We start from the raw sequence: 23,505 nt of genomic DNA, 5'->3' as shown, positions 1-23,505 counted from the left end.
CATATAAAAACAAAAAGCAATGATAAAATGCAGAATATGCAAAATACATGCTTTTATACTACAATTGGCTCAGGATGGGACCAGCCCAGTTCCAGCAGCAAACCACCAAGAATTCAATTCAGCTTTGCTTTTCTTGATGCACTGTAAGTTCTGAGAGTGTCTTACCTTGAACAGCTGCACCCCAATACAAGCAAACATGAATTGCAGCAGAGTTGTAACAATCATGATATTACCAATAGTTCTAATAGCCACAAAGACACATTGAACAACGTGCTGGAACGAAAGAAAAAAATGTGTTTCAATGCAATTTGTCATGGACTACACACCACAAAAATCTATTTCCATATTCTTTTTTAAAATTACGATTTTTGTGTTGCCAGTATTATATCTAATACTGTAATTGGACTTGTTTTCTAAATTTGTCTGTAAGTCTGTTGACATAGACCCATCAACGTCAACTGGCTAAAAACTACACAAGCACTATGGATAAACAACTTAAATGCACTGACATGTTGGTTCATCACAGTCCAAATCTGCTCTCAGTGGCAGTTCCTTCACACACAAAGTGCTGTAACTGTGGGCAGAGCCTGGGCTGGTTAAGAACAGATATGTTTAAGAATCAGGAACTGATTTCTGTCTTTGCTCTGTGGACTTCTGTAGACAATTTTTCTTGAGCAAGAATTTTTAACCTGAGGCAGGACTGAAGCATCGAGCCAACAGAAATATAACTTAAAAAATAAAAATAAACACCTTAAGTCCTTTTGCTCTGTTTATTGCCCTTAGAGGCCTCAAGACTCTTAAAACTCTGAGAATCTTCACGACTGAAATAGCACTTGATCTAGGAGAAAAAAAAAATTATACCGTTACTGTTAAGGTAACAGATTGCATTACAGAATAACAATATCCTTGAGAATTCCTTAATCATGAAATTTTTTTAAAAAACCTCCAACCAGAACTCTCAAGATATATATATACAATACTTTTACTCTTTATTGATTCTTTATTAATATTAGAAAATAGTATTGATCTCATGAACACCATAAAAATCATTTGATTTCTGGAGCAAATTTGGAATTAACAGTTCAGAAGCTCATCTAAGACTATAATGTAGCAAAATAGTCCCCAAAGAATTTTTCAGTGTTGACAAGCTCTTTTGAAGACACTGTGTAAGTCCTGTAAATCAATGAATCCTTCAATTTCCAGCTAACCCAAGATCAAAAGATTTCAAATGACTTCCATTCCCTCTGTTTAAGTAGCTAGGACTGCATTTTGAGGAAATAGTGCACAGTATTTCAAAGAACACCCTGTGAAACTGAAAGCTTGTGCAATAGGTATTCTGGTACCAGCAGAGTTCAGTGGGGAGCAGCTGCCTGAAACCCTCCCCTGTTCTTTTAAGTCACCAAGGCTGTCACAGATGATATTTAATAGGGGAAAACCACTCAGTGAATCAATAAGCACCTTTAGACTCTTTTATTGTGTTTAGTCCGACGCAAAAAAAAAGCAAAACAAACCTCGATTACCACTTGCAGTCCTGCTTAAGGTACAACTTCTCCCCCCTCGAACACTGTCTAGTTCTATATCCCCACAGGTCAATACTGAAAGACCAAGCTCATAAAATTAGATTGTAGATGTGATAACAGCTCAAGAGAAGGGATATAAACCTCCTGAAGCTCCAGGAAATACCTGTTATACCATACAGTGTCACGGTGCTCCTCCTCATTCTCTTGGTAATAGTGGGAAGTAGTAATTTGTTTCCAGCCCATATTAGTAGTGAATTACAACACTCTCCATGCAAATCACTGCCTCTTGCCAGCCCCATCCCTGAGCACTGACACTGCACACCCACACACCGTGGGGGAACAAAAGGAGCTGAAACACTGATTTCAGTAGAAAACCCCAGAGCAAAAATAAATCATTCACATTATAAGTATAGTACTTACTGAATCCCAAAAGATACCAGAGAAACGCCCACAACCAGCAAATCCAGCAAATTAAAATAATTCCTGCAGAAGGACCCTTTATGAAGGAATGCTCCAAAAGCTGTCATCTAAAAATAGAATTGTTACACACTTAGTCTATATTTCAATTTATTCAAAATCACATTTAGGCTGTTTACAAGACACTTGCCTAGAGTGTGAATGCATACAATACTATCTCGCTTTCTAAAATCCTTTGATATATAAAACAATCCCTCCATGTACATTAAATCTTTCATTTAAATCAGAAAAAATCGACTCAACAACATCAACAAATATGCTAACTGTTTCTGATGTCAACAAATGTTTTCTTTTGTGTAAGAACAGATGAGGCTGAGATGATTACACTGAATTAATTTGGCCTTTGTTAAAAAATTTGCTACAAAAACAACACTTAAGATTTCCATGTTTACTAAACTGTAGAGTCCAGATTCTGACTCCTAATAATTCATACTATCTTAAGAATTGAAGAAGCTGAGAATGTACTGCAAACACCTGAGGGTCAAAGCTGGTACAGAAGCAGGACAAGGCTGTCCCAAGGCAGCACCACAAGGCTATTCAGCTTTGGCTTATGGGAGACATGAATGGGTATCTTGGAATAACCTGGAACAACTGAGACATGTTTCGTATTATGTGTAATCAAAGGTCACTAAATCTTGCTGTTCTGTGGGGAATACCAAACATTGCTCTTCCTTTTGGACTTTCTCTAAATGTTTTGGTTTCTGTCCCTATATTTAGATGAAAAAATCTTACCAAGTGGATCTTGTGTGCGTCACTTTCATTAGGATCCAGTGATAGAGGCTATATTAATTATGGCTGCAGCCAGCACCTGGGCAGATGGTTTTGGGTATCACAAAGCTGAATTTGACTCCTAAATCCATTAATTAGACCCCCTACCATAACTGTAAATAAGTACCAGTCTAAAAATGCACAGAGGAGTCCACTTAAACCCTTAGATGCAGACTCACCAGCTGAAGAGAATATTGCATAAATCTTTCCATAGTTATGAATTAAGTCTGAAATACTGAAACTAAAAACTCATAACAAAAATAAGGATACCTCTGAAAAATACCTCGTGGTCAGCTCAGTCACATGAATTCTAATTTCTTCAGCCTCAAGATCCTCCTAAAGAGCCTGAGTACTGAGCTATTCCTTGTTTTCCACAGGTAAGAAAAATCGACGCCATCTAGAAAATATCTGATACTGACTGTGCATTATAATCCCTTTACTTTCTATTCTGTTCCTCAAGGTGTAGTGAAGAGATTTTATTTCATTTCCCCTCACAGCAGATTACTACAGCCTTCAAGACAGTTCCTCAGGGTAGGACAGAGCCCCAGGCAATTGGCATCTCAGTGCACTGCATCCCTATCCAGTGTGCAGACATTTCCAGGCCTTCTGCATGACAAACCATCACCACCAGTAAAGGATGTACATATGCAAAGGAAAGATGCATTTTTTTGGAAGTTCTCCTCTCCTTATTCTCATGGTTAAGCCCTCTTTTGTGGTGATCAAAATACTAAATATTCCTCAAAGCTAGAAGAGTAAAAATGCTAAAGCTTTAACCTATGCCACAGCGTAAGAGATATAACATAGTTATATTACAAAATTTCCATTAAATTCCTAGCTCTTTCACTTACAGCTGGACAGAGTACATCTAAACTCATTAGAATCAGTGGAAGTTGGACACTAAAATAAACCCGAATATCAAACTAACATCTACCTACATCTACCCATTTACACTGTAGTATGTTATGAGCAGCACACGAAGTTTCATGTAAGACTCCCACAAAAATTAGGTCAATAACTGACCTAAAAGCACAGGTGAGGTACATATTTCCCCATCTTCACTCATACTTCAATCACCACAAAATCCTAGTGGAAGCATTTGCTAGAACTCCCTCAAGCAAGTTTAAATGGTGTGGGATTAGCACAGTGGGGGGAAGTTGAAAGCACAAATCCCTACCCTGACCTTTGCTCTTATGTTTTCACCTTTCCCAAGTTATCCAAACAGGATTTCAATGTCATGTAGGGATTACATAAGAGAATTCTTAAATGCTTTAGCTGATGTTGCAGCTCTTCTGTTATTCATGTCCTCATCCATACATTCAGCACTGTGTGATGTGGGAATCCTTGTTTGAGAGCAGTAAGACAGAGCACAAGGAGACTCCCTACGTGCTGAGAGTTATTCTGGTTTAATGCTTGGTTTTTGTACAATTTCCTTTGCTACAGGTGATAATATTGCCTCTGGTTATCCTAATTTCAGTTTCATACATTTTTTGCCTGGAAATTAAGGAATTCTATTGTTACTGCAGGTCTAGTTTTGAATTTTCTCCTTGCAGAACACACTCTTCCTGTACAACTCAGATACTGTGGGAAGCACAGCAGAGGACATGGAGGGCCCCAGCCATAAGCAAGCAAAGCCAGAGTCTGAGACATGTTAGTAAAGCAGGCACTGTGTCTGTGTCACACCCTGACTGTTCACTACATTTCTATGGTGCAGCTTATTTTCCTTTACATGTGAATGCTCTAAAGAGCTTCCTGGAGAAACCAGAGTCAGAAGCATCAAAATTTTTGGCTGTAATGTGGCTTCTTGTTTCCTTGTAATATTTTACAATGCCAGATTTCAGCAGCCCAAGCTCTAGAGTTTCCTTATGCCACTCTTCATAATTCCTCTGTCTCCTAGAAAAACACAAATGGAACTGCAGGAACTGGAGAACCTGCTGCTCAGAGCATGTGGAAGTCTACTGACTCTCTTCTGCCACAGGTATAATGGTAACATATGTTTATGGCTTCTCAAATTCAGAGTTGGGAACTAGGCTGATCTAATGCTACAGCTCTTTTCAATGCTTTGTTCTCTCCTTTAGTCTGGCCTTTCTCTAGCAACAAAAACCCTGGATATTTATTTTAGCATGCTACAAATAAGAATAATCAATTCCATAGCAAGCTTCTCACTGCTGAAAATGTGAAATAAGGGGATAAACATTAAGCCTGGGAGAAAATTCAAGCATAAAAATAGTCTATTACTTACAGTACAGCTTATCTTGTAAACAGCCCAAATATTGCACCAATTAGTATTAATCAAATTGCATTGTGAAGAGTATGCACAGCAATATGAGCAAAAGCTGGGAGAAGAGATTTTGTTAAGCTTAATCCTCAACTGGAAATGCATAGTTTATGTACAGATTCTTAGTGTGCCAGCAATTTTTAACTGTATAAATCAGGATTACTCAACCAAAAACTTGTGGTGAGAATAAGCACAGCATGAAACACTTATGAATCATGTATAAATCTCTGAAAAAATATTTTGCCAATTTCCAATGAAAATTTTAATTTCCTTGTTCAGCATTTTGTTTCATGTGAATGCAATTTTCAGTTATTTGGCTTCTTTACCAGAGTAAGTCTTGTACATTGAAAATCTGAGTAACCCCAATAGATATTCTTAATAATCAGTACACAAACTATACATTAAAATGCCAATTCTTGGCTCATGCATGGGTAATACATTTAAGCAAGCATAATTATGCCTGTCTGTGAATTTAAATGTATGCCCAAGATAAATGCAAAGTATCTTAGTGTATAGATAGATAAATGCAAGATATCTTGCAAGTCCTATTGCAAGAAAATAGTTATCTACTATTTTAGCTCTGTGGATATAGTTCAGCAAAATAAATGAGAAATTACATGCTCCCTCCTTATAAGACTGATTATCTCTTTTGGAAATGCCAGAGCAAGGAGAAGGAAAAGCTCATGCGCAGTGATTTATTTTTCCCTTTTCTGACAACTGTAAGTTTAAAAAGGGTAAAAAATGAATTATTAAACTGATGTAATGATAAAAAACCAGCTTCTTCATGCACCCAATGGTAAAAAAATAACCAATCAAAACTATGAGGAACTGTCAAATAAAAAAATCCTCTAGTTTAAAAAAGTTTAGCTTTGATCGCTGAGAAAAGGCGAAGAACACTTCAAGTGCCTTTTCTTGGCAGGTGACACACAAGGAAAATCCTTTTAAACAAGCTTCCTTTAAAAACCTGTTACCTTCAAAATGATCTCAAATGTAAACATACTAGTGAAGACATAATCTGCATACCCTAGGATCTGGAAGGTAAACAAAAAGTTACAAACATTATTGCTAAAGCTGCTTTTGAGCTAACAAGGATCAATTAACAATGCATTACCTTTAACAGGATTTCAACAGTAAAGATGGCTGTGAAAGCATAGTCAAAGTAACCAAGTATCTGCAAGGTATAATACGTGCCACAGTAAGAAATCCATCTCTTAATAATTTTTACAACTTAGACCACAAACACAACAACACCTGAATTAATCTTAGTAGATAGATGGAGAATTTACACAAAGTAGTTTAAAATTCCAGCTATTGTGCAACCATTTTTATTTGCTTAAAAATTTAAAGGATGCCACTGTGCTCAGGTATTAGATTTCACCCCTCAACAATTGACAGGACCCAATAGGCAACAATTTCTTTCAATTCCCTCTACCAGCTTTCACAGGTACTTTCGTCAGTCTTTATCAGAGACCCAGAATCTTAAACAAAGAATAAATACTTTTTACTAATGTCTGAGGTTTTTACCAAAGTATTGCATCACAAAATAAAATATCAGTGGATGCTTCTAGACTGCAGATCATTCCACATTCTGCTACATTGTACTGTTCCTGTATAGGCTTGTCTAGAGTGTCACAAAACAAATTAATTAATAACTAATCACTTAAAATCAACACCACAACGCTTTTTCCTTGAAGTGGGAAGATACAGCAGGTATTTATTTGTAGGAAATTTAAAAGAACCCACAAGAGTTGCACAGTGATACAAAATTTCTTAGAGGATTGTGGCTGTGGGATTGATTGCTCTCGACAGGCACACGAACAGGTATCTCAGTACCACCCAGAGTTTTGGCCACATCACTAACACCTAATTCAGTGAACTGCAGGAGGGTAAGAGGTTAGCCTCAAGGATGCAGCAATCCACCTAGCCAACAGCTGTGCACAGAAACATCTTGCCTGAGGTTCAGCAACTAACCAAGTGGGAAGGAGAAATAAAATAAAGAGACAACACACAAAGAAATTAGTCATGCTAGATCAAATAAAAGGAGATCATTTTTTCCCCCATATTCCACTGATCATCACATCCTTCTGTCCCTTGGTGTGGCTGAAAAAACAGGCAAATATTAAAGCCATTCAACAAAGATTGATCAGCCACCAATTCACTCTAGACCTAGAATAAAATATTTAAAGGCATTCCAGTTTGTAAACTTTCATTCTGTTGCCCATCTGAAGGAAGGAACATGAACACTCAAGGCAGTAAAAGGAAAATGATGCAGGCCTGGGGCACATGAGAATACTTACAGCAAGAGGGCAATGCCCTCCTGAAATCCCTCACACATTTTGTCTGTGTCCCAAACAGAAATAATCTTTTCAGTTACCACCACTCTCCACTTACATTTTCCTAATGCTCCTCTAGTTACAAATACAATTATCAGCCCTTGAAGCTGTTTCTATAATAACAATTTCAGTATTCTCCACCAGCTCTCTTTTTCCTACCCATTAGTGTGATTTATTTATAGGATTACATTGGTCCAGCTTTACATCTATGGGAAGCACACTGCTCTGCTGAATAGTGCATGAAGAGTGTCTTTGTGCTTTGGCCTCTTTTTACCTCTGGAGAAAGTTTTTGCTTTCTGGTTTTTACTAAAGTTTCTGGAAAAATGTTCAGAGAGTGCCAACAGCCAAAACAAGACTTTCAGAGCTTGCACCAGCACCAGCAAGAACTAGAGAGGTACAACCTCTACAGCCTCCTCAGGCCCACCTTTCCTGCAAGATGTAACAGAGTTTCTCTAAGTCCATGACAATCTCTACAGATCATTTTGTAGCTAGAACAGGAGAGGCCTGAAAGTTCTGTCAAAGCATCCCCAAAGTCCCCATGGACTACTACCAAGTTGCACCATCTCAGCTATTTCCTACCTAATCTAAAGCAAACACAACTCACAATAACATGAGTCTTGCTACACAACTGATACAAGTGTAACAAGACTAACAAAATCCGTGGTCACAAGAGGGGATTTCTTTTTGTTTCTCTGTCTAATAATTGTGCATTTGAGTAACAGGTAATCCACTGGACTAAGAATTTAAAATGGGGGATTCAGGAATTTGTTCTGGGAGAACACAGGTGTTTAGTCCCCACATAAACTACAATTTTATTAATAGAGCCATTATTTAAATTAATGGGTTTTTTAGGCTGAAATGGAATTTTTCTCTGAATCAAGGCAAGAGCTGGGCATGTTCTGATCTTCCTCTTACATGTGAGTTTAGAAAAAAGTGAGACTTGTTTAGTTTCTGATGTGGCCAATCAGGAATCCAAATATCTTCGGGTCCAACGTAGGGATAACTCAAACCCCTCAGACTGGCCACATGAGACTCTCTGAGAGAAGAGGTAACACCCTTATGAGTCCCAACACTCACTAACAGAGGGATATTCCAAGTGCCCCAAAACCATATAATACAGTCAATGCAGAGAGGACAGATCAGAGTCTATTCCAAGCATGATAAACAGTGATAATTTTAACTGGCATTTTTAAATCAGCATCAAACACTGTGAGGCAGTAAGAGTGATTCAGGAATTGCACATCAGGTACTCGAGCTGCAAAGTAGGAAAAAATATGAAAATTACAGATATTACTTATATTCAGCTTGAGAATATTTTATCCTGATATATTTATAGTCACAGAAAAAGCATCATGTAAATAATAAACAATTCTAATACTGATGATGTTCCATCAATAAAATTAATTGTCTTTAAAGATTTATGCTTCTTAGAGCAAAAGGAATATAAATGTATAGCTTGAAAAAGGAAAAGTAATGTTTCTTAACATGAAAATTAAAAACCAGGCACTAGGCCCAAAGGATTGTATCCTGTGAGGGTGTATTTATCTTCAGACATAAAAATGAAAGGCTTACATTATTTCGAAAAGAGTGGCTGCGAATTGGATCTTCTGCTGCTAGGGAAACACTGCTCAGCATGATGAAGACAAGGATGAGATTGGTGAAGATGTGGTGATTGATAAGTCTGTGGCATCCCACTCGAATTCTAAAGAGGAGATACAAAAATACACCATCTTTGCACACGGAATTCAGCAGATGGTTAATATACAACATGTTTTCTGTTACTCTGCCAACACTGATGGAACAGAGCAACAATCAGCAGTCAGAAGCAATGAAAATGCTGAAGCCATCGGTCTGATTCCTAAGAATGTAAATAAATTCGAAATCCAAATCACCCATAGTGAAGATGCACTTAAAGCAATCTGGGAGGGGTTGGTTTCCAGTGGGTTATGAACACCACAAGTTCCAGGGTTTGTACCACTGTGCACGTAACAGACAACGTCAGAGGGACCAAGGCTAGACAATAAGTCATTCCAGATCCCCTGTTTGATTTCATCCTTACTAAAGTTGCCAAAATTACTTATCTTGTGAGATGCAACTTAGGCTGCAGATCTCATTGTGCTACTTAGGACTCAAATCAGAATCTCCATGAAGATTTCCTTACAGAATTACAGGACAAGTGGGTGTTGAAGGCTCCAGAGCCGTCAGGCTTCAGCCACATGACATGAAGTGTAACTGTGCATATGCTTAGAGTCACTGAGCCCAAGGTAATCACAAATACAGAGCAGATCTGGGATTAAACTGACAAAAAGGCAGGATCAGGTTCATAACTGACTAACACTGAAGTTGTCTAAATTCTGCTGAAGACCCGGAAGGTTCTTGGCTAAAATTTTTTCTCCTGAAATTAAGTACATGATTGGAGTGTGGCATATCTTATTTATGCAAATAGGCCATTTTAGACCAAGAATACATAGCTTTAGTTGAAGCTGAAAGCAATTTGAAGTGTTCAACAAACCTAATGATTTTGCATTCAGCATATGAAAATTACTAGTTCAAGGAGCTCTCTTTCCAGTTTGCAAACTCTGAAGAGCTTCAGATAATCCGTGCAATGAATGAGATACACACCCAAAACATTTTATCTTGATCATCTTTTAAACTTGTGGTGGCCTCTACCACTGAAAGGCAGCATTCTCCCATGCCAAATAAATCTTAAGTAAGGACTTTTACTGACTACTCAAGCTTGGTGTCTTCACCAGAGTAGAACTCCAAATGCTCTGGAGTTAGGCTAAGTGTTGAAAGATTCCAATTGCTCCCCAAAATCCAACTATTACTGTTCTTGATTTTTTGAAATAATTTGTCTTTATCTTTGATGTTTATTTGAATCTGGGAAATGCTATTACCCTGAGCAGAATATATACAACCTTTCTCCTACTTTTCTCTTTTTCTGGTTTCTCCTCCACAAAGAATTTCTAGTAACCCTAGTAACCTATCTCATGCAGAAGATTCTCAGATCTTTTACATCCAGTGACTAATATAGTACACAGATAATACACCTTAAAGGGTATTTTCCAGGCATGTGAGAACTCAGACTATATGTACAAAACGCTGTTATCTTCAACAGTGGGAAGAAAAATAATATCTTTTTCAAATTATTCTCATTTACCAAGTCAATCAGAACATTTTAGGAGGAAAGCCAATCCCTTTTCTGTTGAAGATACTAGATTCCTACTCCTGATCTCCCTGGAAGGAGGTCTGTTACTTCACTGCTTGATGCCTAAACCAGTATTTTTCAAATTTATATTTACGGATTGGTGCTGCTGAAAATGAAGAAGGCACTCCCTTCAGGGATCGGTGTTATCTTCTCCTTCATGTTGAGTTCTGATATTCTACGGGGACGTGGGCCTGCTGGTACCTCTGGTTCATCCTCCTCATCTTCTTCATCTTCACCTACTTTAAAATTAAACATTCTTTTTACTATAAACTAAAAGATATTGAGGTTTTTTTCGTAACGATACAAAAGCATAGCTTGTATTAGATTTCACATTGGCTTATAGGAAATATATATTCATAGAATGACTCTAAGAATCTATAAACCAATATGTGAACATCCAAACAGTTGTCACTGTTTGTGACCCACATACAGGGTGTGTGCATAAGTGCCCTGAGAGCATTAACAGGCTTTGCTGGTCCTGAGCAGCTGCACCTGCACCCCAAGCTCCCTGAGGAGCTCTGGAGCCCCAGTTCAGCTCAGCCCTGACAGTCCGTCCATGCCTGTGCTGAGTGCTGAGCTCTGGGTGAGCACTGTGCGCTCAAACTGTAGGGCAGATTTCTGTGACATGTATCCAGATAATCCAGCAGAACTGATTTTTAGATAAGTATATTCACTGGGCCAAGAAAAAATTGACCAAACATCATCAGCCCTGGAATGTCCTTTTTTGCCAAACGTTTTAGAGAAGTTTAGAATTTGCTCTCCCATCCAGATAGTGTTACCACAACAGTGCTGAGGCTCACAGTATTAACTCTCAAATGCTGCTTGTACTGTCTAGGAAGCTGCAGGAAAAGATAATACTTAGCAGCTTCCAGGCCCATTTATCCACTGATAACAGAGCACGACTTCACTGACTTCAAAGGAATGGATTCAATGTTCAGCAAGTTTAGGATATTTTAGCAAACAAATGTGCTCGTCTTCTAGCTAGTATTCACATACCTGGTACATCACAGGGTGGATAGGGATCTTTATCCTCATCCTCTCCTTCTCCATATTCGCCAATTGTCACCTATAGCAGTGAAAGGGATGCACAGGAAGAAAAATAAATTTTAACACATAGTACAAAGTCCAATAGAAAGCAAACCAAATAAACCTCTGAAGTCAGAGAAGTGAGTTTTCTGAAGCAGAGTAACTCTGAGAACAGAGGAGAGCTGACAGTTTATTACTTATTTTTCAACGATGATTTTTCAATAGTATCCACATTTTTCTGGCTGTGTAAATCACAATGAGAATATAACCAACACACTTTGATAAAAGCTACCAAGAATGTTGGAACATTCTACTAAGAGTTGATCATTTATCTAATCTCATTGCATTTATCAAGCAAAATACCTACAGGGATCCTAAAAAAAAAAAAAATCACATTTTTCTGACATTAACTATTTTGTTCTCTAAGTGCTTCCCTTCTCAGGATATCCTGGAACCAAAAGGATTTTTCTGGATTAAGAGATGCTGTGAGGATGCAAAGCATCAGGACTAAGTTTTCTTTTCCTGGAAAAAAATGTAGGGATGATGGGCTCAAAAAGGAATTCTACAATGCACAGTAGTCTTGAAAAGTACTCCCTAGCAAAATTAGTAAAATTGCTTCTTAGAAAAGAGACAAGTTTTAGGATAAACACCTTACTATCCTTGGGCTTCTTTTGGTCACCTTCTGACTTCTCACTTTTTTTATTTTCCAGACTCTCTTTTCTACAAAACAATACAATAACAGTTACAAAGCATGCCATGTAAAGACAGACAATTTTAAGTGAATGATACCAATTCTATGAAAATTTGAAAGCCTTATAATAAAATATTTAAAATATTTTGTACAGCTGCAGGTGTCAGAGCAGTAAAATCTACTGCATTTGAATGCAATGATCCATTTAAAAGATTATGATTTTGAATATAATTCCAGAGGCTAATCCCTAAAACATTCAACACATGATAATTACTCCTTTCTAGAGGGATAAACTGTGCCCTTGGACTCATACAAACAATTTTCATTGACTTCAACAGGCTTGCACTGATTTCAAAAGAAGGTTTTCTACTTGTCTATATAAGGCTTAGAGAACTGATTCCACAGGGAGCTGTGCACTGGCAACAACAGATAAATTCTTGTGCTAATTGCACAATAAATCCTACAGTTGCAAATCCTACAGTTGCAATGTTTAAATATCAGTTGGTTTATCATTATATTCTTAATTCACCACAATGACTACCTAACTTTTATCTAAAATCATACTGTTTGTCTACTATTGTAGTGTCTAGACAAACCCTCTTATTTTTTTCCTCAGTCCAGCACATTTTGAAGATGGTAAAGACGTTCATATAAAAAAAATCCTTATGGAAGAATTCATTACTCTCCTCATTCCCTCTCCTGCTTATTCAACATGCCCTTCTATTTTACCTCGCGTTCTTTTTCCTTTCTTTTTCTTCAGCTTCTTCTTTCTGAGCTGTATTTAGACTTTCAGCATCTGCCAAGTTATCCACAGCAATGGCCAAGAAGACATTTAGCAAGATATCTATTTCAAATCATTTTAAGGACATTACGCCTTACCATACTCGTGTGGTTTATTATCAGCATAAACACTGACAATGTGAGAGATATAAAACACATGTTCCCAACCTACAGCGTGGAGGTTTGTGATGCTGGAGTGTAGTGCAAATAACACCCATTTAATGGACTAGACTGATACTGGCTGTAAAGTGAACAGAGATCCATTAGGGTCACGGGTTTTAAAATAGCTGAATGCTTGAGGTATTTTTTTAAATAAATGAAATTCAACTTCATGCTAGCCTGAGCAAGTTCAAATATGAAATTGTCTATTATACGTGGAGACTGTGTGGGCATTTTGAAAAATTCATTTTTATAATGCACTGTCTTCCATGTCTACAACAATCTACATCAAATTCAGTTCTTCAGTCTGTACCAGTTAATCATAAATACTGATACAAATACCATAGAGTACAGAAAACACAATAGTTTTGCCCTTTCATCACCTTCTGACCTTTAAAGAACTTCTGAGAATGGCAGTAGTTTGTTTCTGCATGGGGCCAAGGAAGTATTTCCAGATCACTGAAGGCAGGGAAGGGGAAGGTTCAGGCAGACTTTATCCCAGCTGCATCAGTCTGTGCCCTGGTCCCTGCTGTGCAGGGGATCCCTGGCTGCACTCTCAGCCCGTGTCAGAACTCACAGGGCTGCACCGAGCGTCAGGGGCATAACGGGGCATCACTGCCCCACAGACCAGGCTCCAGCCCTGCATTGTCAGGGATGACAAACAGCAGGCACAGTAAGGCCGTGCTCCCACTGAAGGAAGAAAGAAAATATTCTCTGGTTTCTGCTATGGTGGTGGCTGGAGACAGCCTGGAGATCACTGACTTGCACTCCTCAGGGAATGGGGCACAAGGAAAAGTCTCTTTAAAGGACTCAGCACATGCAGAGAGCACTTGCCCATGGCCATCCCTGGACTACAGCCCCACTCAAGGATGTTTGCAGCGAGTGTAAAGGATACAGTTACCACAGATGAAGAGGATAATGAAATATATACAGACGATCATGCCTGAGGATGATGGACCACCGTAAGCCATGATGCCATCATACATGACAGCATTCCAGTCTTCACCTGTTAGGATCTAAGAAGTAGATATTAGGAGATTAGTAGTAACTCAGCATCAAAAGTGAACAGAGAAACACATTTTCTCTGACCACACAATATAGCTAACCTTCTGTATACATAAAGCAATACCATATTCTTTTCATGCATTGTTTTAAAATTCCCATTTAAATAAACATCTCCTGAAAGCTTGGGTTTAACTCTAATAGATTTCATTTTGTGCTATGCATTTATATCACTGAACTTCAAAGGCAAAAATAATAAAAATTACATTTTATTGAAATTTTATTGATCTCGGCATGCCAAAGTGAAGAGCCCTGGTTTCAATAATGCCACATTATGTCCATCACTTAAAAATCAAGTCAGTATATATTTTAAGGTTCCTTTTTCTTTTCTTTTTCTTTTTTTTTTTTTTTTTTTTTTTTTGTTTTAATACTGGCCACAAATCTGTACTATGATAAAAATTCTGAGTATTACAATGCAGGCTATAGGGGCATTTCCTATATTTCTAATTTCTTAAAAATTATCAGTTACAACCTGAGAAAACATGTAATACTGACTCTCCTTCCAAGCAATTAAATGGTTGTTTAAGAAAATTAAATGCATGCCATTTTCTGAAATTCATTTTTGGAGAGCTGAACTTATCCAGCTGATTTTCATTGTTAGTGAGCACCAACAGGTTGGTTGGTCCTGAGTGTCTTCTAAAACTGAAGGAAGCTCCTTTCCTTTGAAAATGAGACAGCCTAAAATCTGAATAAAATCTAACTCAGCTGAATTGGAAAGTAGAGCCTTAACTTTTTATAGGGGCAATATCAGGTCAAATGTGAACACTTTTCCCCATAAGGAAATTTCTCATTAATATCTCCTTATCTTAAAATTAAATGGAAAGATTTTCTGCTTGCTCTGGGAAGCCACCAGATGAGACTTCCACCAAAGAGACAGGAAGTTGACGCCAAGGTGAATTCTGCAACTTTTAACTTTCACCTACAATGTCTGAAAACAAATATTATGGTAATGTACAAAGCCAAATATGAAAATGGTGAGAAAGATGAAACCAAATAGCCTAATTACAGTATCCAAATTGGGAAAAATAAATTCTAAGAAAACATCACAAATTAGTGAAAAGTAAAATCTAAGTATGGCTGTGCCATTTCACAAGTAGCAGACAAGTTTGCCTGAAGATTTTAATAAAACCTGGTCTCTAAAGAAATCAATGCTTATTTTTATATTAGAGTGATATGACCCATATGTAAATATGCACTCTTTAAAGGCTTATTATTTTTTCTTGCTTGAGAGCAGCTGAACTTTTACACAGCTAATGAAGTTAAAGAAAATAATTCAATCAAAATAAAAATAACACTCCACCTCTTTTTCTAACCATGTGTTTGATGGACAAAGGAGATTTAACTCTGTGAAGTAACATGACAGCTATGTTGCATAGATAGATCAAATCAGATATGAAACAAATGGTCCAAATGGTGCAAATTACCAAACTACTGAATTTAATGAGCAGGATGCTACTTAAAGTAAACTGAATAAATAGTATTCATGATTTTATTTTCAGGCAACACGATCGCTTAAACAGTTTTGTTGATCAAAGGTCAAATGTCTCATACGGGATGAAAGAAAGTTACCTGGAATACAGTTAAAAGGGCTTGTGGAAAATTATCGAAGGTGCTCCGTTTTGTTTGAGTTTCATCAAAATTAAATTTGCCTCCAAACAGCTGCATTCCAAGCAACGAGAAGATTATGATGAAGAGGAAAAGCAGAAGCAACAGTGAAGCAATGGACTTCATTGAGTTTAACAAGGATGCTACCAAGTTGCTCAGGGATGCCCAGTGCCTATAAATTAAAATGCGTGTGTTAACACACACCAAAAAAACCCAAACAAAACAGTAAAAGAGCAGTGCATGATGAAGTATTACAAAACAATTGCTGATCACTCTTCAGCTATCCTTAGAATTAGCAGTATCAGATAATCTTACCTGGTTACTTTAAAAATACGCAGGAGACGAACACAGCGAAACACTGAAATTCCAAGGGGTGACATAATTTCCAACTCCACCAAAATGGTTTCAACAATGCCACCACAAACAACGAAGCAATCAAAGCGGTTAAAGAGAGAAACAAAATAAGCCTGTAGGCCCAAGCTGTACATCTTTACTAACATTTCACAGGTGAATAAAGCCAGAAGAACTTTATTTGCGATATCTGGAACAAAATATTAAAGAAAAAAGATTCTGAATTGCCTCATAGATTCCATTTTTATTTTAACATATTAGCACTATACTTTCTATATGAGTTTGCAGCTTTTTGCTTAAAAAGGAAGTACTGCTTTTTTTATGTTGGACTGTAGTTGATGCTTAAGTGGCAAAAGTTATGCAAGGAGGTAAAGCTTCCTGCCAGCTATAAACTATTCATCTTTCCAATCTGTTGTGCAGTTCACGGTTCCTCAGCTCACAGCTTGAGTCCACACTGTAACTTAAGCAACCAGCCCACAGCAAGTTCTGCTGTGCCAGTTCCCACTTCCTCCTCATCTTTCAAGCACGGTTTCATGATAAAAGTACAGGTATTTACAATTTAGCATTGTCAGGTCTGTGTTACTAAGCTGTGTTACAGCTGTGGAAATCAAAGACCACATTCAGTTGTTTCTTGTATCTCCCTTTGGCTGGGCTGAATATCCTTCAGACAGCAAACAACAAAATGGCAAAGTACAAAAGTAGCCACTGATAGAGCACAACTATCTATAGTCAAGACCAGGACAAATAATTTTTGACTGTACCTTGGATCTGGGTCAGCCAGTCAGGTTGATTGTAATGCTCTGATGAGATAGTTAATGTGTTCAAAAAGACCAAGACAATAACAAGCCAATAAAATGTGACAGATTTTACTGCAGCCCTACATTTTCTTCTGTTAAATCGGTTCCAGCGACGCCAGCGTCGACTGAAAGTTCAAATAAAAATAAATTTATTATTATATGGAAAACACATGAACTTAAGGAGAGTTTCTTCTGTGTAGAAAACAGTGCAAGTGTGTATGTGTGAGCAGGTGTATTTTCATAAATATGTGTATAATACTTAATAGCTGTGTAAATCATTACCAGTTGCAGATTAGGGACTGCTAACGTGTTATTCCTTTTTTTCATATTTCCTTATAGATTTCTAAATGTAAACCACAACATTTGGAGACTCAAATTGCCTGTGACATAATTAGATTAAGCTGCATTTAACATTTCATTGAGTAGCAAAATATATCTATCTTTCCAAGGCCCCATACACTTAATAGCAATAAAGAAAAGTCAATGAATCAAATCAGAATTCAAATTAAATTCAGTGTGAAAATGTAAGCTTTGAGTTAGACCACAAAGAGAATTCTGGCAGGATTAAACAGAATAGGAATGCTAGGGTCATCTTTTAGAAACCTACCCTATACCATCAGAAATCTTCCTCAGTAACTCCTAGAGCTTTCTACTGATGTACCCTGAAATTGTGTCAGTGGGCAAATGTCTGTGAAATAAATAAGAGTGACAAGTCGAGGCTCTGCCTAGTTATGGGTTGGATTCACAAGTGAGGATATATCTTTGGACTCATAAAACTAGATTTCTCTGCTTCACTTCTGGGAACTGTGTTCAAGCATTAACTGAGTTTTCTTTATGCACCTTAAATTTGTCCTTGCAATAATGGAAATTAATACTGGTTTAGGTATCAGTACAAAGATGTTTCAAACCTTTGCAGTATTCCAGCCATATAAAGGAAAAATATCCTGTCCTGACCTAAATCAACATGGTATTCAAGAACATTCTTATCTTGCCAATCCCCTGCTACAAGGGCTATGCCCACGGCCATCAGCAGGATGGCTCACTCCCTGGGTAGGTTGAACTGACTTTTTTTTTACACTTACAGAACATCCTATCATTGAATTCCATGAGACAAGAATAATAATGTTGGGTTATCTCTACTTATAAGATTCACAAGCAGGATCAAACTGTATAACTGCAAGCATTCTGAAGCCAATGGGGCCATTTTTTCATTTTCCCCAAAAAGATGTGAAGAACCAGTGACAATAAAGTACAGCTAACTGGTACACATATGAATGTGCATGAATAACATAGGCATATGTAAACAGACCACAGAAATAAAACAAAAATTTAAAAGGAGAATAGCAGGAAGTTTCTCCATTAGATTGCTACAAGTAAAGGCATGCTCCCAAAGATTAACTTGTATTTTGACTTGTAGTGCAGCAGGTAGGCGAGCTTGCAAAGAAAAGCATTTTCTATTTTGATCCAAAGGCATTTTGACATTAAAGTCAAAACAATATCCTTGATAAGTTATGGGCTGACTTACTTTGTGCTCAAACACACAGTACTGACATTGCAGAGTAACATTCCAGAAGCTGGAGCGAGGGTCAGCCCAGAAGAGTGAGAATTGGACCGAGATTTTGCATTTACCTTAGAATGTGATTATAAGGGGAAAATACTGACCTGAACTTGGATTTTGAGATGGTTTGACTAGAAGAAAAGGAAAATACATTTTTAAGAATGGGGAAAAAGTAATTAACAAATTCATTTTCTTTAGAATTTACCATTGGCATTACATATACACAAAACAAACTTCTATCAAAATGCATAATGAATGCCGAAATTCTTTCGTCTGTTATTTATTCTCTGAAATACCATTTCTAAAGCCTTACAAATTTTCTTAGTGAAAGAAAGGAAATCTCCTTTAAAACTCAGTAAATAAACCTTGAATAAACATGCAGAAGCTGCCTGGAAGTCACGAAAATCTGAGCAAATAAATAGTGAACACCTCGGGTTATAGAAATACTCCCATACGTTCAGTTATTGTCTAAAACATACATATTCTCCGGGTCACACACAATCTAACAGAAAATATTTGTTTTTACATGTCATTAGAAATTTCCATTATTTTCTTATAATTATATTTTATAAAAGGTTTTAGGAAAAGCAAGTTGAGTTGAACTGTTTAATATCTTTTTAATCTGAGAATTAGAGCCTTAATACTCTAATAATTGGTCTAATATCAAACTCCTGCAAGTGCCATACAACGCTTGACTATTTCAAAGCTCTTTTGGCTAAATAAAGAGTGGGGAAAGAACGACCCTTTGAAATGCTGAGATGGGTACTTGACAACCATCCGTGCACTCACCACAAACTCCCACAGCACGCCGGGCTCTCCCCTTCCCCGCTGACGTTCTCCGTGTTCACAGACTCGGTCTCGCTGGTGGGCATGCTCGCTGTGGGGAAACACAACTGCCTTAGACTCAGCACCAAGCAAGGCATTGCCCAGCACGGCATCTCCTGGCCTACAGCAAGAACGCCTCCAGGTCTGCTGAGAGCTTGGAAGATCTGAGGAGTCATAGATGAAGTCAGACACTTCACCAGTCCTCCTCTCCCACCAAAAGGAAGCAAACAGAATTCCGGAGTGAATGGTGGCTTTTGTTTGTTTGTTTGTTTTCAATGATTCTAGGTAATTGCTTACAGTTTTCTACAGAATACAAAGTAGAGGAGGTTTGTACAAAGAATATGCTACCCCAGTAAAAAAATTAAGCTGAGATAGATTCTGTGACTTTTCATTTTGAGACATATTCTGCTAACACTTTGGAGGTGCTTTTCAACTGAAGTGCTGTTAACAAGCTCACTGATTCCAAGAAATATCATCAAACTTCTCCTGAAAGTAGGAACTATCACATCCTGGTCACACTGACCACTCTTTGCTTTTACTGACATTATGAATTATCAAGGCAGGATGCCAGAAAGTAAATGTGCCTGCAAATACTGTGTGAGCAGCAGGCAGGAACACTGGGAATGGGAGAATGGTACTTCAAAGCATGATGAAAATTACTACTAATAAAAGGGGGACAATTACATTTGCCACACAGTGAATTACTATAAATATAGTGAATGATCACTGAGTAGTTAGCAATTGTAGCTAATGGTTTTTAGACAAAACTCATTTTCAGCTGGGTCATCACCATTTATCTTCAAATCAACTGAAATACAGAGGGAGGACACCTTATGTCAAAAAGTGTTAGGAAATGATGAACAGCCAAAGTTCGCAGTAATTCCTAGGGGAGAGCACTGCTTCCATGTCTGCAAAGCAAGCATGAAAGGAAAACCTCAGGAACAAGAAAAGAGTAAATTAATGTTGCTGGTCTATACAATAGAAATACCATATAGTAGGAAACATAAGAGGTGGAAGATGCACTGAAATTACTGTAAAACAGCAAGAACAAAAGAAAAACAGAGCATTCTAAAGGTATTCTGGTGTGTACCTTCCACTGTTTTGATGGTTTGCTTGTTTGGTTGGTTTGGTTTGGTTTGTTGGGAAGGGTTTAAGTCCATGTCTGTGCACTGAGAGTACTGAGGGCAGAAGGGCCACACTGCCAACTTCCAATAGGAAAATCTCACTATTTTGGTAGCCTAAAGGATGATATAAATGAGATTTAAGAATCGGGCCCTGAATTTTCTGATTTGTCTACAAATCAGGTACAAAGTGAGAAGTGCTAGAAACAGTCTCTCTGCACAGCCTCTGTATTGCCTCAACACCGACATGAAGATACAGGGAAGTGGGAAGTGCTGGTTTGGTTTCTGTGCCCATCAATCCCATCCAAGTTGGAGATTGACAGGTTTTTGCAGGCCAGGTGCTCAGCTACCGTTTGCAACAGCTGAGAATCTGTCCCCATAAGCAAGTCACTGTTACATGAAATGTTAAACAAAGTGGCATAACAAAGATCCAAAATGTCCATGCAGGTGTTTGAATAAACAAAGCACTTCAGGCAGTAAGCAGCAAAACCTTCTTTCACAAGGTTCTTCTGTTCTGATGATCCTTTTAAAATATTACTGTAATTGCTTTATATATTAAACATCTCTGGTTAGCACCTGCAAGTGCCTTAATTCTAATATCATGCTTCCCTTCATAGATCAGTTTTAAAATAATGATTTTTGCTCGTCCTGTAAGAACTTCACAGCTTACAGTCAGACTTCAAAAGGAATTTCATTGAAAAGTGAAGAAAAAAACTTTGATGTTCAAATTCAACTATTAAAATTTCAAAGGGTTAAAGAAAAAAAAACCCACAAAATTATTTCAAACATAGTCTCAGGGCTTCAGAAGGAAGAATTTTGATTTTAAAATGCCATGGTCTTTTGCAATAAATGCAATGTGTTTCCCTGTGTGGTAAAGAACTGAACTGGTTGCCTTGTGCCAGGTGACTTGAATGGTGTTAGAAAACTCAGCAGTACAGTCACCTAAGGATGAACATTTCAGCACTTGCAATGAACAACTGCAAAATATGAGTGCAGAAGTCTTGTTTCACATGCTATTAAGAGCTTCCAGGAAAACACAGCTAGGCCTACTTCCACAATTATTGCATATGTGGAGCGTGTCTCACACTTTTATTTCAAATTTATCAACCCTTCCTTCCCCTGAAATAAAACCAGTGCCTAGAATGCAATTCTTCATAAAGTGTCACTCAGTGTCAAAAAAACTACATTTAATGTAGGCAATGCAAATGCATGTAAATGTAAAGTACGGTAATTTTAACTCAAGTCTACCCAGACTTGATGTGTTAGCCCACAGTAAGAAATACCAGCCCCTTTTGAACAGGATTGTGTGAAGAAAAAGAACAAAGAAAAATATCTTTGTCCCTATTGAAGCGAATGTCAGTTCTGCTAATTACTGAATACATCAGAATGTTACTGTGTTTCAGACACCACAGGGCTGTTGCTCCATCTCTATTAGTGACTTGCAGGTGCTGTATTACAAACAGAAAAGGAAAAAAAGAACCAATTCACGTTAGAAACTCAGCTGTCATTATCCTGCAACTTATATGTCAAAATTAAAACTTGACAGAAGCACTGAGAAAGGCACCGTGTGGAAGACCAGCTCCAGCAATGCCAGCAAGTCATCAGGTCTTTAGCCAGAAGAAAACAGCAGCACTGCATGTCCACATCCACTCTGCTAATGCAAGCAACCTGGCAGGTCTCAAAGAGACTCAATTCCACGGCCACAGCTCCATAAGGGCAGGTGGTGTCCATGAGGCAAACACAGCACACAATGAACTTTTGAGGGATTTATCTCAGCACGGTCAGCACTGAGATCTATAAACTGGCACCCCAGTATTCAAAGGAATATTCATAGGCTGATGTCATTGTCACACTGGTGCATGTTGGGCAGCCTTCTGGTTACACATGCTGAAGGAAAAGTGCTGCAGAAGTGGAGTGATCTGCACAGCTCATCATTATTGGCTACTGCAGAGAATCTTTTTCCCTTTTCTTTATTCACCTTTTGCCCTTATTTCACTGGCATTCTTCTGGAAAGATTATCTAGATTTCTAGATCTAATAATCTCTTCAATTAAGGTAACTGGTTTCAAACAAAAGAATGCTTGCATTAGACAATATAAGCAACCCATACAGCATGCAGCTTAATACTTTCCTGAGTGTATAGAAAACAGGTCAAATACATCAACTACCACATTTTGCTTCTGTGGATAAGAATATAACACGAGAAAAACAATCCATTCTATTCACTAGGTACTCTATGGAGTTTTCAGACTTTGGAGCAGAGATTTCAAACTCCACTCCAGGATGTAACATAACTAATGCACAGTGAAGAGCAAGCCACTGTCTGTCAGCAGTGATGTGTCCTCGCCAGTTGGAGTTAGAAGAAATAAATTCCATAATCCTGAAATACAACAATTCAGTGTCACTGTAGAATCCAGAAGCAGGCTAAATTACTACCTGAATTACTGAATTGTGGTGTCAAGTATTATTGTTAGAATGTTTTCCTCTAGAATGTATATGATCAAAATTTTAACCTGTTTCAACTTCAACTGTGCATTTTTGATCCATAGGCTGACATCATTGTCACACTGGTGCATGTTGGGCAGCCTTCTGGCTACATGTGCTGAAGGAAAAGTGCTGCAGAAGTGGAGTGATCTGCACAGCTCATCATTATTGGCTACTGCAGAGAATCTTGGCATTATTTTAAATTGGCAAAATTTTAGATCAGTCATTCAAAAAATGTCATCTTCTGTTTTCTAGTAACAGCCAACAAATTCCTCAAACTCCAAAATTTTCCTAATTCTTTCTCAAATTAGTACATGAATTTTCTGAATCCTTTATACCAAATCTTTGAGATAGTCAAAAAGGAAAATAGAGTGAAAAAAACCACAAACCCCCAAAGTGGCAACATTATCATTGCAAATTCATCTCAAATTTTCCTAAGTCTGCTATATGCCCAGAAAACACTTCA

General features: G+C 37.7%; 1 protein-coding gene and 1 long non-coding RNA gene across 2 annotated transcripts in view; one reads left to right on the top strand and one right to left on the bottom strand.

The window, feature by feature from the left end:
- LOC108446265 overlaps window positions 1-15,868 on the top strand; it is a 34,091-nt gene extending 18,223 nt beyond the window's left edge. Inside the window, exons 2-3 of the long non-coding RNA XR_001861408.1 lie at window positions 4,660-4,740; window positions 15,799-15,868. This is a non-coding gene — a long non-coding RNA (uncharacterized LOC108446265). The remainder of the gene's footprint in view (window positions 1-4,659; window positions 4,741-15,798) is intronic.
- Window positions 1-23,505, bottom strand: part of CACNA1D (calcium voltage-gated channel subunit alpha1 D) — a 169,564-nt gene that overhangs the window by 52,155 nt on the left and 93,904 nt on the right. The window contains 15 exon segments of the mRNA XM_017732415.1: window positions 107-273; window positions 751-838; window positions 1,941-2,047; window positions 6,152-6,211; window positions 8,946-9,075; window positions 10,676-10,820; window positions 11,578-11,647; window positions 12,258-12,327; window positions 13,028-13,142; window positions 14,133-14,253; window positions 15,869-16,076; window positions 16,220-16,445; window positions 17,017-17,177; window positions 18,715-18,741; window positions 19,400-19,487. Coding sequence (XP_017587904.1) covers window positions 107-273; window positions 751-838; window positions 1,941-2,047; window positions 6,152-6,211; window positions 8,946-9,075; window positions 10,676-10,820; window positions 11,578-11,647; window positions 12,258-12,327; window positions 13,028-13,142; window positions 14,133-14,253; window positions 15,869-16,076; window positions 16,220-16,445; window positions 17,017-17,177; window positions 18,715-18,741; window positions 19,400-19,487 — 1,783 coding nt within the window.

Source organism: Corvus brachyrhynchos, unplaced genomic scaffold (genome assembly GCF_000691975.1).
Source record: "Corvus brachyrhynchos isolate BGI_N302 unplaced genomic scaffold, ASM69197v1 scaffold4, whole genome shotgun sequence".
In the NCBI taxonomy this organism is placed as follows: Eukaryota; Metazoa; Chordata; class Aves; order Passeriformes; family Corvidae; genus Corvus; species Corvus brachyrhynchos.
Note: the sequence above shows the minus strand (reverse complement) of the source record. Positions and strands in the feature narration are given on the sequence as shown.